The 14,510-nt window shown below is 41.3% G+C and overlaps 1 protein-coding gene across 3 annotated transcripts; it reads right to left on the reverse strand.

The window, feature by feature from the left end:
- Positions 1-578: 578 nt before the first annotated feature.
- LOC100831405 (mechanosensitive ion channel protein 2, chloroplastic) lies at positions 579-12,068 on the reverse strand. Of its 3 annotated transcripts, none has more exons than XM_010235008.3 (13): positions 11,912-12,068; positions 10,436-10,674; positions 9,483-9,640; positions 8,709-8,829; positions 8,526-8,620; positions 8,293-8,406; positions 6,290-6,350; positions 5,333-5,482; positions 5,119-5,229; positions 4,228-4,395; positions 4,008-4,121; positions 2,478-2,534; positions 579-1,593 (listed from the first exon to the last, which is right to left on the reverse strand). In XM_010235008.3, the coding sequence occupies exons 2-13, from the start codon at positions 10,586-10,588 to the stop codon at positions 874-876; spliced, it is 2,022 nt and encodes a 673-aa protein (XP_010233310.1). In that variant the 5' UTR covers positions 10,589-10,674; positions 11,912-12,068; the 3' UTR covers positions 579-873. The 3 variants fall into 3 exon arrangements, with proteins under 3 accessions (XP_010233310.1, XP_003562370.1, XP_014752993.1); XM_003562322.4 differs by having other exon boundaries at positions 10,436-10,662; positions 11,912-12,055; XM_014897507.2 differs by lacking the exon at positions 10,436-10,674 and having other exon boundaries at positions 11,912-12,057.
- Positions 12,069-14,510: the final 2,442 nt, after the last annotated feature.

Genomic DNA, 14,510 nt, shown 5'->3' on the forward strand with positions numbered 1-14,510 from the left:
AGGCGTGGTACGACAAGCAACGCAAGCTCATTTTGGCCGTAGCCAGAGCGCTGACGACATCAACTACGCCATCGGCGCCCGACACAGCAACTCCGGCCACCTCTACGCCATCGGCGCCATCAGCGCCCGAAATTGCAAGTTCGGCCACTTCTACACCACCGGCAATTACGGAAGTGGCTTCAGCCCTGGCGGAGGATGACCGGGCCGAGTGATTTTACTTTATTTAAGTTTGATGTTATTTTGTTCTCCGACAGTTGTGAATTCGGGCGATTTAGTGATTTGGGCCGGCATGTGAAGTGGTGCCAAAACTTTGACTCGCATTTTGGGGCCGTTGTTTGTGGAGTGTAGCTAGGTTACATCTCGGCCTCAAATAAACTGTGTGCAACGACGCCTAGCGCCGGACGTCACGAGGCGGGGGAGGGAGTGGCGGATGGATATGTGGATTGGGATTGGGGCGATGTAAAGCAGATTGGGCATAACTTGGAGGCCGAGCGTGGGGCCCAGCTTACAGGCAAGTCTGCCTACAAGCACTGTAGATGCCCTAACATGACTCGCATATCAGAATCTGATGAACGCAATTTCCAGCAAGGATCAACGCAAGCCAGCTTTATCTATTTCGTTACATCAGAATCTGATGATCAGATGCATCATATGTGCAAGCATAACATGTACATCAGATTCAGAATATTTACATCAGACTTCACATGCCTGATAGTAATATCTAAGGTACATTTCTATTAGTTCGTTCGCCGAACAGAACTATCAGCAACAATTCACGCCTTAAAACATAAAATGAGAGCTTCATGACAGATGGCATTTGCACAAGCACACAAAAAAGTCGGCTTGGTGACAAATCATTCGTAAACACTTAAATCACCTGTCAAGATTCCTCTGGTCAGCCTTCTCTTGACCTGAAAGTGTGTGGCTTTGACCTTTCTTAGGGGATGAAGCAGCCTCAACTGTGTCTTGCTCAGGTTCAGATAATGATAGATGAGGGTTCATTCCTTCATCAATGGGTAGTGTCCTCTTGGAGCCCTCAAGAGCTACACCAAGAACAATATTATCTTCGAAGACAGGTCGAGATTCCTTCTTTTGATTAGCCACAGAAACTGAACTATCTCCTTGAGACTCTGATCCTTGAGCCTTCCCTCTATCAGCCTTCGAAGTTGACGTGACAGGATCCATATTTTCTGCCCACGGTGTTGATGGAGATGGTATTGTTGATTTTACCTGATCATTCTTGCTATTCTTTGTATGACCATCTTCTGGTACCAATTTTTTCTGTTCTTGCTTGTCAGAATTGCTCACACTAGCACCATCAGGTGAAGCTGACTTGGTCTCTACTGATACACTTGTTTTGACTTTCTGATCCTCTCGTGATACTGGTCGAGGTTTAGACTTGTCATCACTACTGATCCTTGCAGAAGTATCGATCAGGAGGGGCCGGCCACGTACGCGACTATAAATATCCTCTCCAAAAGGAATGTTATCAATGTCTGCATTGCCATATGATTTCTGAACGGTTCGAATTTGTGTAGCCAGCCTTGCCCTGTGATGGCCAACTATTGTAAGAAGATCCAACATAACAGTTTCCTGTTACAATTTGGAACAACAAAACATTGCATCAGTTATCTTGTAGTACCACAAGGTTCCAACATAAATTGCTAAGTACTGAAATATTCCTACAAAAATACAGATAATGCAAAATGGTACTTTGGGCATCTCTTGTCAAACATCACCAATAAACAAAAGGAAAGAACTCTTCTGCAGTTTTCACTACAACATGGAAAGAAATATCTCAACAATGACAGAATGTGCCATGCAGTTAACTTATTAGAAGTTCAGAACTCTTTTGGCATCATTAATGGAATGCATGATGTTCCTATAAATATGAAATGTAATCAGTGTATCCATACAGTTGATACTCTCTTAATTTATTGTTTTATGGTTAAATTCGCTATCCATTTTTATGTCAAATGGCAACTGCCCAGTCCAACAGGACATGAGCACAAAATTCAAAACAAGGACTGCAAACCGCTGTAATCACTAATCAGCAAGATTTGGCAGTTAAAGCTGGAAGCATTTTGAGGCAACTTTGCTGCAAGTCTCCTCATTTTGAGCCCATTGCCAATCCTGTTGGATGCTCCCTCTGAGTTAATCAGAACATGTTTCGCATATCTGTGTACATCAAAGATCTGTGCACTTTTTATACTCATCTTGTTACTTTCGTGATTGCCTATGAGCATTTGCCGCCTTTCCGGTACCATTTGAATTTGATTTCAAAATATTTGGGCTGGTTTATCACCAATTTCCTACAGTAACTGGTGAAAATCCAGTTCTCAATCAGTCTGGTTGTGAAAGGTCACTCTAACCTAGAGACAATGGGTCAAAGGCTATTCCTGATACAGCTAGTCCTATTTACAGTGAGTAGCTACCTATTAAGATTTAAGATTTAAGAGCAATTACAGAAAAATTACCTGGACATTAAGATACTCTTCAAAATGGGATGTCTTCACAAAGCAAGATATGTAAATCTGAAGGACAAAATGATGGAACCAGATTAAGGATGTGAACTTACTGAAAGCAATATAATGGAAAATTGGAAATTGATATTTTAAGAATATACACAAAAATGCATGCATGGAATCTACAACCTAGATCAGTTGGACAGAAAAAAGGGTAAAGAAACAAATTTGATAATGATAAGGGAAAGGAGTTAAGAAAAATAGATAAGCGGTTTTACTACCACTAAACAACTTTCGTACTACAAGGTTTCCATGATGAGGTTTTGAGAATCTAAAATAATTCTGTCTGTTCTAGATTTTACATGGAAATTATTGATTCAAGATATTCTGAAAAGATCTGAAGAAAACAAAGAAAAGCCTATTATGGGTTATCGAAGAGTTTTTGTCAGTTGATAGACAAATTCAGTGCTGACATCGCACGGCAAGAGCAGATACTAGTATCCAGCACAGCAGAAGTCCTCACAGGGCATGAAATGTCCAAATCACTGGTATGTGTCACATTTTGAAAAGCTTAGGCAAATAAGAGTGGATTATATATTTTACCCCCTAGTTTCACTTCTTTGACACAATCTACCCCATTTAACAGAATTTCTACAAATTTACTCCATTTAAACAAACTTGTGACACAAATTACCCCATCTAGTCTTCTTTTCCATCTTTCCCAAATTATGATAGGTCGCGCCAGCTGACATGCAGGCCCGACCTGACATAATTTCTACAAATGGGGTAGATTGTTTCAACATGCGGGCAAAATTGCATGTGAGACCATCACCTCGCCCAGCTGACATGCGGGCCCGACCTGACATAATTTGAGGAAAATGGGAAAAAACACTAGACGGGGTGATTTGTGTCACAAGTTTGCTTAAATGGGGTATGCTTGTAGAATTTCTGTTAAATGGGGTAGATTGTGTTAGAAAGTTAAACTAGGGGGTAAAAATGGATTTCACTCGGCAAATAATTAAGTAATGCCAACAAGAAAGACGCAAGGGCCAACAGGGCTCTGGCCCATCAAGGTGTGACATACTCACCATAAATACCTTCATAACAACTAATCGTGACTAGTATTTAAAGCAGAAGACGGAATTACTTGATACTCCCTCTTATCCTAAATTCTTGACTCAAATTTGCTCAAATATGGATGTATCTATTCTGAAAAAGCGTCTAGATACATGTAATATTTTGACAACAATTTTGGATCGGAGGGAGTACTAGCTAAATGCACGTGAATTATTATTCTTATTTTGCATAAGTTGCTTAAATGCACTTTTGACCTTATGTTCCCAAATTTTATGATGAATAACAACTATCTCAAAATATACATCAATCCAGTCAATTGTAGACAAAAGATATGTATGTCTACCATAGTACCATATTGAATGGGTGCAATCATTCACTTAGTAGCAATATAGGGAATAGTCTCAATGGAGTGAACGGACCACCACCAACTCAGATCTTTTTTACAAAATAAAGATAAGAAATTACCATAAGAGCTTGAGTTTTTGGATCAATTTTTTCAAAAAATACTCTCCTGTGTAACTTCTGTTGTTCTATTTGATGATTCTTAGCCAGCACTTTCCTCATGTCGGCAACAATTGTCTACCAAAGAAAAACAGAGAGCCTGGTTAAGATGGATCTTGGTAGTTAATACACTATAAAACTGAAGAGAGACATGTAATGTGCAGGACAAGTTCAAAGTTCTTACACCAATTTTTCCTGCATCCATGTGGCTTATAGCAAGATAGGTCTTAATACGCCAGTGGCTCCTACGAGTGTTATTCCTCAATATAGACATTGTGAACTTATGATTAGGAATGTATATAGCTTCTCTGTCATCACCTCTAATGATTGTTGGTGACCAGAGGCCAACATGCTGAAAAAAGAATTAGATGAAATTACTGCAATGGCAAAATGAAGCATCAATAATATTTTGTATAAGGGTGTGAATGACATCAGCTCATAAATATATAAGTTTGAATTATGGAAAAAAAAAGAGCATCAGCTCATAATACAGGTTTGAATTATGGAAGAAAATGAGGAATCAAATAGTTGAAGTTAGAATAATGATGAAATGAAAAATAACAATAAAACTTTGACCACTCATTTGTGCAAAGTATATAGATTGATCATGTAAAAGTTATGCCATTGTATTAATCTTGTGAAAATATTTCATGTTACAGAGCTTTCTACTATTCTTGATAGCATTTTAAGGTTTCAAATAGTAGCCTAAGTCTTGCATTGGAGATTGGAGACTAAAAAGTCAAACACGCCTTATAACTAGGAACATAGGGAGTATCTTGTACGATAGTTTCCAAAAACAAGTGTGAGAGTGTGAATATAAGTATATATAAAGGAATTTCAGTTACTAGCCAGTAGATGGCTGCTGTTTTACTCAATAAAATGGCACAAAGAAAAGAGCAAATGTGCGATAATTGATATTCCCTTCGTTCCATAATTCTTGTCGAAATCTTACATGAATCTAGACACTTTTTAAGAATAGATACATCCATTTTTGGGCAAATTTGAGACAAGAATTACGGAACGGAGGGAATAGATAGTTCAAGAAAGTTCCAAATATAGTGCACAAAATACTGACCTCAACTATACCAGATACCTCAACACCATCTATCTTTGCATTGATCCATTCATTCACTACAAATGGGCGTGTAGCATTGAGCATGACACTTGAGAGGAAGTTAGTAAAAATCTGCAATAAATCACTATAGCTATTAGTACAACAGCATAGAAAATTATACTATCCAGGTCAAAAAAGAAAGAAAATTATACTATCACTAAAAAGGATATAGTACCTCACGACCAGCAAGCGTCAGCAATACTGTCCCAAAACCTCCAGCAGTTATCCACTTCTGGGTATTGAAACCCAGCAACTCCATAAAGAGAGAAACAGCAGCAATCCAAATACCAGTATAAACAGCTCTCATGGTAAAATCCAACCCCATCTGTCAGAAATAGAGTTGTTTCAGTGATGATATATGAAAAATGGAGAGAAATCGTTATATGCTACTCCCTCCTATCCTAAATTGTTGTCGAAATATTACATGTATCTAGACGCTTTTTAAGAATAGATACATCCATATTGGGCAAATTTGAGTCAAGAATTTAGGATCAGAGGGAGTATAATACAGGCAAAATAAGTACGGGAACAATATAAGATCAAATTCCAAATTAAGTAACAGTCTTTCACAGAAGACAATAACGTTCAAAAAGTTTACTACAAGCTGGCAAAAGTAAATATTGTAGCCATCAGACAACAACAACAATATAGTTTTTTTTTAAAAGACAACAACCAAGCCTTTTGTCCCACGCAAAGTTGGGGTAGGCTAGATATGAAACCCAACAACAACCACCAAGAGATCGTTTGGTAAAATTTGAAACAATAAAGTCTACAACACTACAAAAGATACTATTATAGCATCGTGCTTTCTATCTCATACACTCTAATCTACCACAGAAAATCAGGAAATAAGCTTTTTTCCAACAAAAAGTTATATAACCTCCACCCCACCTCACCCACTTCCCGTAAGAACTCACTAAAAGAGCTGCAGAAACTGGAGAATCAAATCCCCTCCATGACGAACTGGAACCCTTATATCTAAGTATCCCTAACAGACCCATTAAACTTATCATATACCTTATAGTTTCCATTAGAAATAACTATATCACATTTTATATCACTAAAACTGAAATCCAGCTGATAGAACTAAGGTACTCAAATAATTTAATCAATGTAAGGAAAGTATTCTTACAGTTCTTGTATCATTGGGGCTACGTATGTCCACAAGGAACTTCTGTACCTGCTGGATCAAGCTAAGAGAAGATAAACTATATTAGCATTGGAAGTAATGGATAAAAACTTAACACAGAGAAACCAATTGACCATGCAAAAACAGGTTAGCTAAGACTAGAGAAAACATCTAAATAAAAAACACCTTTGTTCTCAAACTTCTTAACGAGCAAAACGCACTGGATGTTTTTGGTAAACAAATATGCACTATAGTTCTCTAAACTTGTCACAAGTGGTCAAATAAATCCATAGACTCCTAATTTCCAAGCCCCAAAACAGGTTAAGTGGGTTAGCTCAATGACATGGCAGGGCGACCAAATCCAAAGTGGTATCTGACATATGGCAGGAATCTCCCCAGCTTGGTAGGGAATATCAGTTTGTAAAGAAGTCCCCACATAAAGGTATAACAGTGAGTGCATCAATTTGTTTTTTTATTTCCCCATACATCTCCTCTTTGCTCGTCCATCTGACTCCTTACATGGAATTTGCTCCTGCTCTCACGCCATGCACATGATTCAGAAAAAAAGGCCTTAGCCCTCAGATTCAGCTTTTATGAATAAAAATATATTTAACTTCTCAAATAAAATTTCTTCTTTAGTTGTTTTCTTTGGACTCTCTTGGTCTCTGGCTCAAAATTTGGGGCACCAAGCGTGTTAATTTCTTTTCAGTTTGCCAAGTATCAGTCACAAATAAGTTAGATTTTGCCAAAGCCCTCGCAAAGCAGTCTAATCATTGACATTAACATTAATCTGGAAAGGGTAGTCGAGACAATTAAAATAGGTATGTGGTAGTTAAAAAAAATTATGGGCGCACTGGGCAGGGAGGGTGTGTGTGTGGGTGGGTGGGTGGGGTGGGGGGGGGGCGGAGGGAGGGTATGGTTTCTTCCAATCATACAAATTATAAATAATGTGTCATCATGTCTATCTTATTCACCAGTATCATGTGCATATCCAGTGCTCCCGCTCTTAAGATGCTCCTGGACTCCTGGTACTACCACGCTAAAACACTCATTTAAAAGTCATGGAAAAATTTAAGACCACCAAAAAGATACAAAATGCATTTATAATGACACAAAATTTCAAATCAAAATTCGATCCATAATTTGAGAAACAAAACCAAAGGATAAATTGAATGTTGGTAGTGACAAGGGGCCAAATTCACAGCTCAATTTGAATTATATACAATTCAAATGGTAGACATATGTTGTAGAAATGTGGTGCTTTATTTTGAGAATTTTTTATGACTAGAGGGAATTTTGGGGCATGGGAGCACCGGTAGCACCTCCAGGATGGGAGCACCAGATGCTGCTTGGATAGGAGAAGGATGGTGGTTTAGAAAAGACAGCAGTAGTAAATTGGAACAGCAAGTTACGGAGGTGCTTTCTCAAGGAAGACAGACTTGGAAACATGGGGCTGATAGCGTAATTTTAGTTTAATCCTTTTACTAATTTGTCTCAATTGGTTTACTTTGCCTTTTGTGCAGGACGTCGCCAACAACATCAGCTAAAAGATAGAATGGAATCTAATATAATATGAAATAATTAAAATGCAGCCAAATCCCACCTTAACTAATTGGCTTCAGGCCCAAGCACTGCAAATAAAAGGGACAATTGCTAACTAATCATATATGATTGATCTATTTCTTGTGACTGCTATTGTTGTTGTCGTTCCTTGTGAGCCACACTGACAATGACTACCCAAAGGCCACAGTGAAGACAAATGAAAATAGTCAGCCAGTCTATGATTATCCACTCACAAACATGGTTGACAAAATTGATGTTGAGCTAGAATAAGAGTGCCAATAGCCTTTACAAGATCCACTAAGTGCTTTTGCATTTGACAATCAATCAGCAAACAAGACTAAAAGAAATAGAAACGCTGATTTCATTACCCATAAGAGACTTGCATGATTGAGTGACTAAAAGAGATAACTGGCCAACAGTCATTGAAAATGTATCATATTCACCTTGTCAGAATATATGCAGTAACCAGGACAGTAGACAATGATCTCACAAAAGTCAATAGGCGTGTTTTAACAGCTTGGCTTGCTGCTGAAGGCAACATAACTGGATCCAAACCCCTGCAGTACAGTACAATACGTGAGCAAAGGGCAAAAATTACAAAAGAAACTCAGCAACAGACCTAAGCATTCTGAGGCTGCAATATCAGTCAGACAGGATTGGTACTGAAAGGCTAAACCTGCAGATAAGTGTTGCTCCTGTCCAAAGGAGTAAAGGTTGAAGGTAGGAACTTGAAATTAGGTAAGTGGGGCTCTTTTTCCAGTTGCCTCCATGCTGCAACGTACATTATGGAAGGTTGTGATCTTATAGCTAGTCGTAAATATAAAAAAGGGAAAAATGGTTGCGTAGAACAGAAGCATACATCAAAACGATTTCTAATGTCCTTCATTAGAGGCAAAAAACCCCATAGAGCAAAGACACATATTCCAATTGCAGGTACCACAAATGCAGTAGCAGGATTTGCAAGTAAAGTATCACATGACCTGTCCAGTGGAAAAGAGAAGAGAAGAGGCAACAATTAGAAAGTAACAATCAAGCATGAAACGATTGAAATTAGCATTAAATGGTATAATAATGACCTCGAGAAAGGAAAAACAGGATAGCTAAAAGTCTATTGATTGGCTAAGAAATATAGCCTGTACAAGACTATCATCAATCATAGAAGTTAAGAAGTAAATTCCATTTAACATTAGCTAACGAAATTATCTTGGCTAGTATGTTGGTCAGTTGGTTGGTTAAATAATATGTTATGTTAATAATGATTTTCTTTGGAGAAAAAACCAATTACCGCATCTTAAGGCATGCAATCAGCAAGTATCCCAGATTCTCCATTATTGTAACTTAAACAGATTACTAAAGATGTTAGCACTCATAACAAGAGTAGCAGGTGAACACCACTGAACATGTTATTTGTTCACTCTCGCCTTACAAAGATATCGCAGAGTAACTACCTATCTGTGGTACACACACTAAAATAAAATTGTTACACTTACTGTTAAATGTCATTGTATAGTCAAGCAACAATTGAATAATCCACATTAGTGTCTGCTGATAAAACACTCAGTGTAATCATCAACGCAAACTATCCAAACACTCCAGAAATTTCATAAGCAAATGATGGCACGAGAGAGCCTACCTAGTCAATAGTGATGATGTGCTCTTGACAAGAGGAATTTCCTTCAAAGCAACTGGCAAGGCAAAAGATCTCACACTCAAGGCCCTATATCTATAAGGCACATAAAACATGGGCATGTAGTTCCTCTCCAATAATTTATGAACTGAAGAAGCTTGCCCCTGAAAGGCAAACAAAAGGTATTATCTTTCAGTCTCCAAGAGACACATCTGAAACTGGTTTGCGTTAAAAAGAAGTCTAAGGAACTTATAAATACATATATTATGAAAGTATGTCTGGTGCAATTATAGCGTCATTTTTGTAGTTAATCCAATCTTGTGCTAGATGTTAGTTATAAAATGTTTTGTGCCCCAGCAGACATGCCCATTTAGCAAAAATATACATGATGCAAGTTTGGTAAATTTTACTTCACATTCCCAAAAATAACCTGTATTCAGGAACGACAAGTATGATTTACTAAAGAACATCATCAACTAGTAAACAACACAGTTAATGCCATCACAGTCAATTTCTTAATAGCTAGTAGTTGTTCAATCGTTCTCATTTCTCAACCAATTGATATGTAGATAAACTTTAGTTTTCAAAAGGATCTTGCTGTCCAAATGCAGCGATATAATGCCTTGGGAGTCTTTGATTCAAAACATTTGTCGATCTTCTATGTGTATCGATTTCTGCCACTTTATTACTCATATATCCCATGTGCCGTAAAACATAACCTTTTGCCACATTTATGGCTTCAACTTTTGTATCCACAATTTTGTGGCGCAGCATACATCGCCTAATATAAATTGAATGAAACATGATCTTACTAGCTTACAGTAACGATACATGTAAAGGAACACACCAACAATTAAATATCTTCTGATTGTGATAAAAGAAACATTAGACCCCTTCTAAAAATAATATTAGAAGTTTGAAATATGCTGTTAGATTTGCAAGACCAAAAGGAACCATACATAAGCAACTGAAGGCAAGGAAGTGGATGGCAGCAGAGAATGTCGCATCTCCTGGCTAGCAATTCGACTTCGTATTCCAGATTTGTTGGTTTGGTTCAATCTGTTGGTAGCAGTCACTCCTTGGAACAGCTGGGATGTCACTCCAACCGCCATCTCAAGCAGAGATCACAAGGTGTGCAAAATATTCACATCCAAGCAAGCTTCTACTAGTTCATCATCTTGCTTGCCTAGTATATTTCCTTGGAATAAAAATATAAATGATGAGTGTGTTGTGTCATAGGCTTAGATATTAGTCAAATTTATGGACACAGACAGTAAGTACATGGATCTTTGTTTTGTTGAAGTAAAAATGAGGAAGTAGCGGAAATAGATTTCCAAACTTTGTTTGTTACGATGGAAAGAAAGAAAATCAATCAACACAAAATTTATAGGTAATAACCTTTGACCTAATAAGATGGAAGGCTATATTAAAAAAAAGATATGTTATGAATGTAAAATTGGATCACAAGAGTAACTGGACACTTGATTGACAGCCAAAGTCAAATCAAAATCACAGCCCAAGCCCTACACAAAGCGAACTGGGCATGCAATTAGTAGTTAGTACTTAGTAGAGCGCACAATACCCCATTACAGTATCTGATGAGAGTGATTCGTTAACAGGACTCTATTATTAAATGGATGTTCGATTGCAATAGTCAATAGAGGAGCTCCCTCTCCATAAACTTAAGTATTTATATCATAAACTTAGGTGGAGCATAAAAAGTTAAAAACCATGACGAAAACATTAATGGGTCACTTGCGTCATTAATGCAACATGCAAGAATTGTAACTGGATTTAGAAACGACTAGGAGCATGTTAATTTTTAATGGCAATGGGCAGGGAAAGGAAATTGGAGGTCTCCACGGGTTCAACAATATGGAACCAAAACAGAATGGTGCTAACATAATCCATTGAACCAACCGCTATCAGTAGTCCGCCACAAACCAAACAAATCGGCTAAGGAACTAGACGGACTGAAGCACGCATCCTAGGAAGGAAGTTTGGGGTTATATTGCTCACGAACATCACAGAAAATACCAGGGCAAAATTCTGTGAACAATCCAAGCGAGTTAGAGTTTGTCACCAACAAAAGAAATTAATTCAAGTACGGATAAATATCCCCTCCACGCTAGTCCAGTAGACCCGTACGAGGGGGAGGACGGCTGGAAGAGGGATTTCTTCGGGGGCGGTGTGCTTCTGTGGAAGGAAAAGGGCTTATGCCGTGTTCGGCGGAGGTTTGGGGAGCTGGAACTGGGGAAGAGAGTCCGCGGAGAGCAAGGGTCAGGTGGGGCGACAAGAGATTGGGAAGAGGGCGAAGGCGGATTACACCCCACCGCCGCGGGGCGCCATGGCAAGGAGGTGGAGGCCGAGTGAGAGGAGCAGTGCGCCGGGCAGTAGCAGAACGCAGCAGCGAGGTACGAGAGGGGGAGGGGTACCTGCAGGCGGGACGATGGGGTGCCGGGACGGGGAAGGAGCTCCGATGAGGTCGTCGTCGCCGCCGCCGCCGCCTAGCTGAAGAGACGGGGGAGAAAGGGGATCGGGAGTGAACGGGTCAGGAGGAAGAACAGGAGAAAAACGGCAGTAGCTTCTTCCGGCTCAGCTTAAGGGCAATCTGGACAATTTTATGTGGGCCCAACAAATAAGAGGGCAAATTATCAACGGAAAATATATTGCGCGTACCTTCGCGCTTGCTCGGCTGCGCGATGCGCCCGAGCGCTACTGCGACATGCCTCCTGCTGCTGTTGCGCTACTGTCCTGTTGCATGCATGCATGCATTTAATTTTGTTTTTGCTAATCGGAAAATAGCAGGTGCTCTCTCTGCGTATACTTTCTTTTAAAGTTATTTTGAAGACAAAAGTTTTGTAGATTAAACCGTTTGTGCGATTCACAATCCGTTTTTACTGCTGACTTCGTATCGATGAGAGCTTCAAAAGTAGATCTCTCTCTGAATATGTTTTGTCGAAAATTTATTTTGACGCTTGTGTTACCTCGCGGTAATGCACAAGTTACCAAATTTTTTAAAGAAAAGTTACCATGTGCTAATGTATTACTAACACAATATTATTTCATATATTATTTGGTGGCAACTTTACATATTATCGGATGGTAACTCGGATGCACAAATCGCCACCCTTTTATATGAAGCTACGATGTGGTGATTTATTACTAATGGGGTGACATTATGTACTATTGGGTGGTGAGTTTACATATTATCGATCGGATGGTAACTTTTGATACACAAATTGCCACCGTATTTTATATAAAGTTGCTACATGGTAATATGTTACTAATAGAGTGTCAACTTCATATATTATTGTGTAGTGACTTTACATATTATCGATCGGATGGTACCTTTGATACATAAATCGTCACCATATTTTATATAAAGGTGCCACATGGTAATTGTCGTTGCACGGGGCTCCGACACCGGGGGCGTGCTGGCACACCCCCTTTTTGGTTTGACAGGGCGTCGGGGATCGTTCCGGCGATCGCCGGCGTGGCCGACGGCGTACGTAACCTGCAAAGAGGTGCACCCAAAATGCATGCAAGTTAGGAACACATGCACGCACGTTTTACCCAGGTTCGGGCCACCCGGAGGTGTAAAACCCTACGTCCTGCCTGTCTGAGCTTGTATTATCGCAAAACCAAGTGTTTACAGGTTGCCGGGTGAGTTCTCGGGTATTCTCTCCCTTTGGCTAAGTGTTCCTTACTACTCTCTGCTAATGCTAGAGGCTAACTGTGAGCTGATCGAACCATTTGACCGTTGGCGGGGGTCCTTCTTTTATAGCCAAGGGGATACCACAGGTGCCACGGTGCATGAATTACAAGTGGCGAGCAAGGAGATAGGGCAACTCCCCCTCGGTGCACTGGTATGCATGCATGAGCGCCAACTCCGCTGCTAGGGGTCTAGAGCCCTACGGGTAGGATTGGACAGCCACTGTTCACCTGACTAGACGAGTAACTCCTCTCTTGTCGGCTCATTTAATGCGCCGTGCGCCTCACTCCTAGCCCTGGCGGAACTGCGCACTGAGTGCCTGACGCGCGCCCACGTGGCGCCGTTGCTCTGCTTGCTCGGCCCCGCCCTCACGACGGGAGCCTGCGCCTGGGAACCCTTCCTCCCGGCAAGTGACTTCCCGGGCGGCGGCCAGGCGGGAATATTCCCCGAAGCCCCACTAGCCCTTCCGGGCTGGTGGCTTGCCGGGCAGCCTGTTAGCTGCCGCCCGGGATGAGGTCCTCCCGGGAACCTAGTGGTGCGACCCACGCGTCGCGCAACGGTGGTACCCCGGGTGCCACTAGTGCGACAGTAGCCCCTGGGCGTGGGCCAGCAACACCTGTTCTCGGACAAGTTTTTTCCCCTGGCCGGTTGTCGGGCTACGCCCCAACCGACGCGTGGGTCCCGACTCGCCTTGGGCCCGCGTCTCTCCGCTACCCCACGTATCCTGCCGTTACGGATGGAGTAGTGGGCGCGTGTTTTCCGCCATGACCTCCCCCTTAAACAGGGAAGTTAAGGCCACCCTCCGCATTACTCCCTTTGATTAGGAACTATCCCCGCGCACCCGTAGGGCGCGGAACCGGCCGTTACCAAACGGCTGGGTGCTATAAAGTTTTTACTGCTGCTGCAAGGGGAAAACACTTTGCCTCCCACGGCCTTCGTCTTCCACCTCCTTCGCATCTTGCGCCCAAGTGCTCTTGCTAACTCCTGTCTCCGTTCCCCATGGCACCTCCCACCACCAGGAAGGGAAAAGAGGGGAAGGCCCCCAGGAAAGCGGTGGCCGGTAGAAGCGAGATGGCCGCCAAGGCTGCCGCCGACAAAGACTGGAAGAAGCGGGAGATAAGGGCCTCGCAAGCCTTCTACCGGCCGGGCTACAACGGTGAGGTGCTGGCCAAGATCCAGCACGCCGTTGCTTCCCGGTTCAACGAGCACAGGGAGACCCACACCCTCCCCGCAGGCGCCGACCACCAGGAAAATGACTTCCGGGTGTTCGGGCGCTTCCTCCTCACCGGGCTGGTGCCGCCATTCTCGCTGTTCCTCCA

Source organism: Brachypodium distachyon, chromosome 1 (assembly GCF_000005505.3).
Source record: "Brachypodium distachyon strain Bd21 chromosome 1, Brachypodium_distachyon_v3.0, whole genome shotgun sequence".
NCBI classification, from domain to species: Eukaryota; Viridiplantae; Streptophyta; class Magnoliopsida; order Poales; family Poaceae; genus Brachypodium; species Brachypodium distachyon.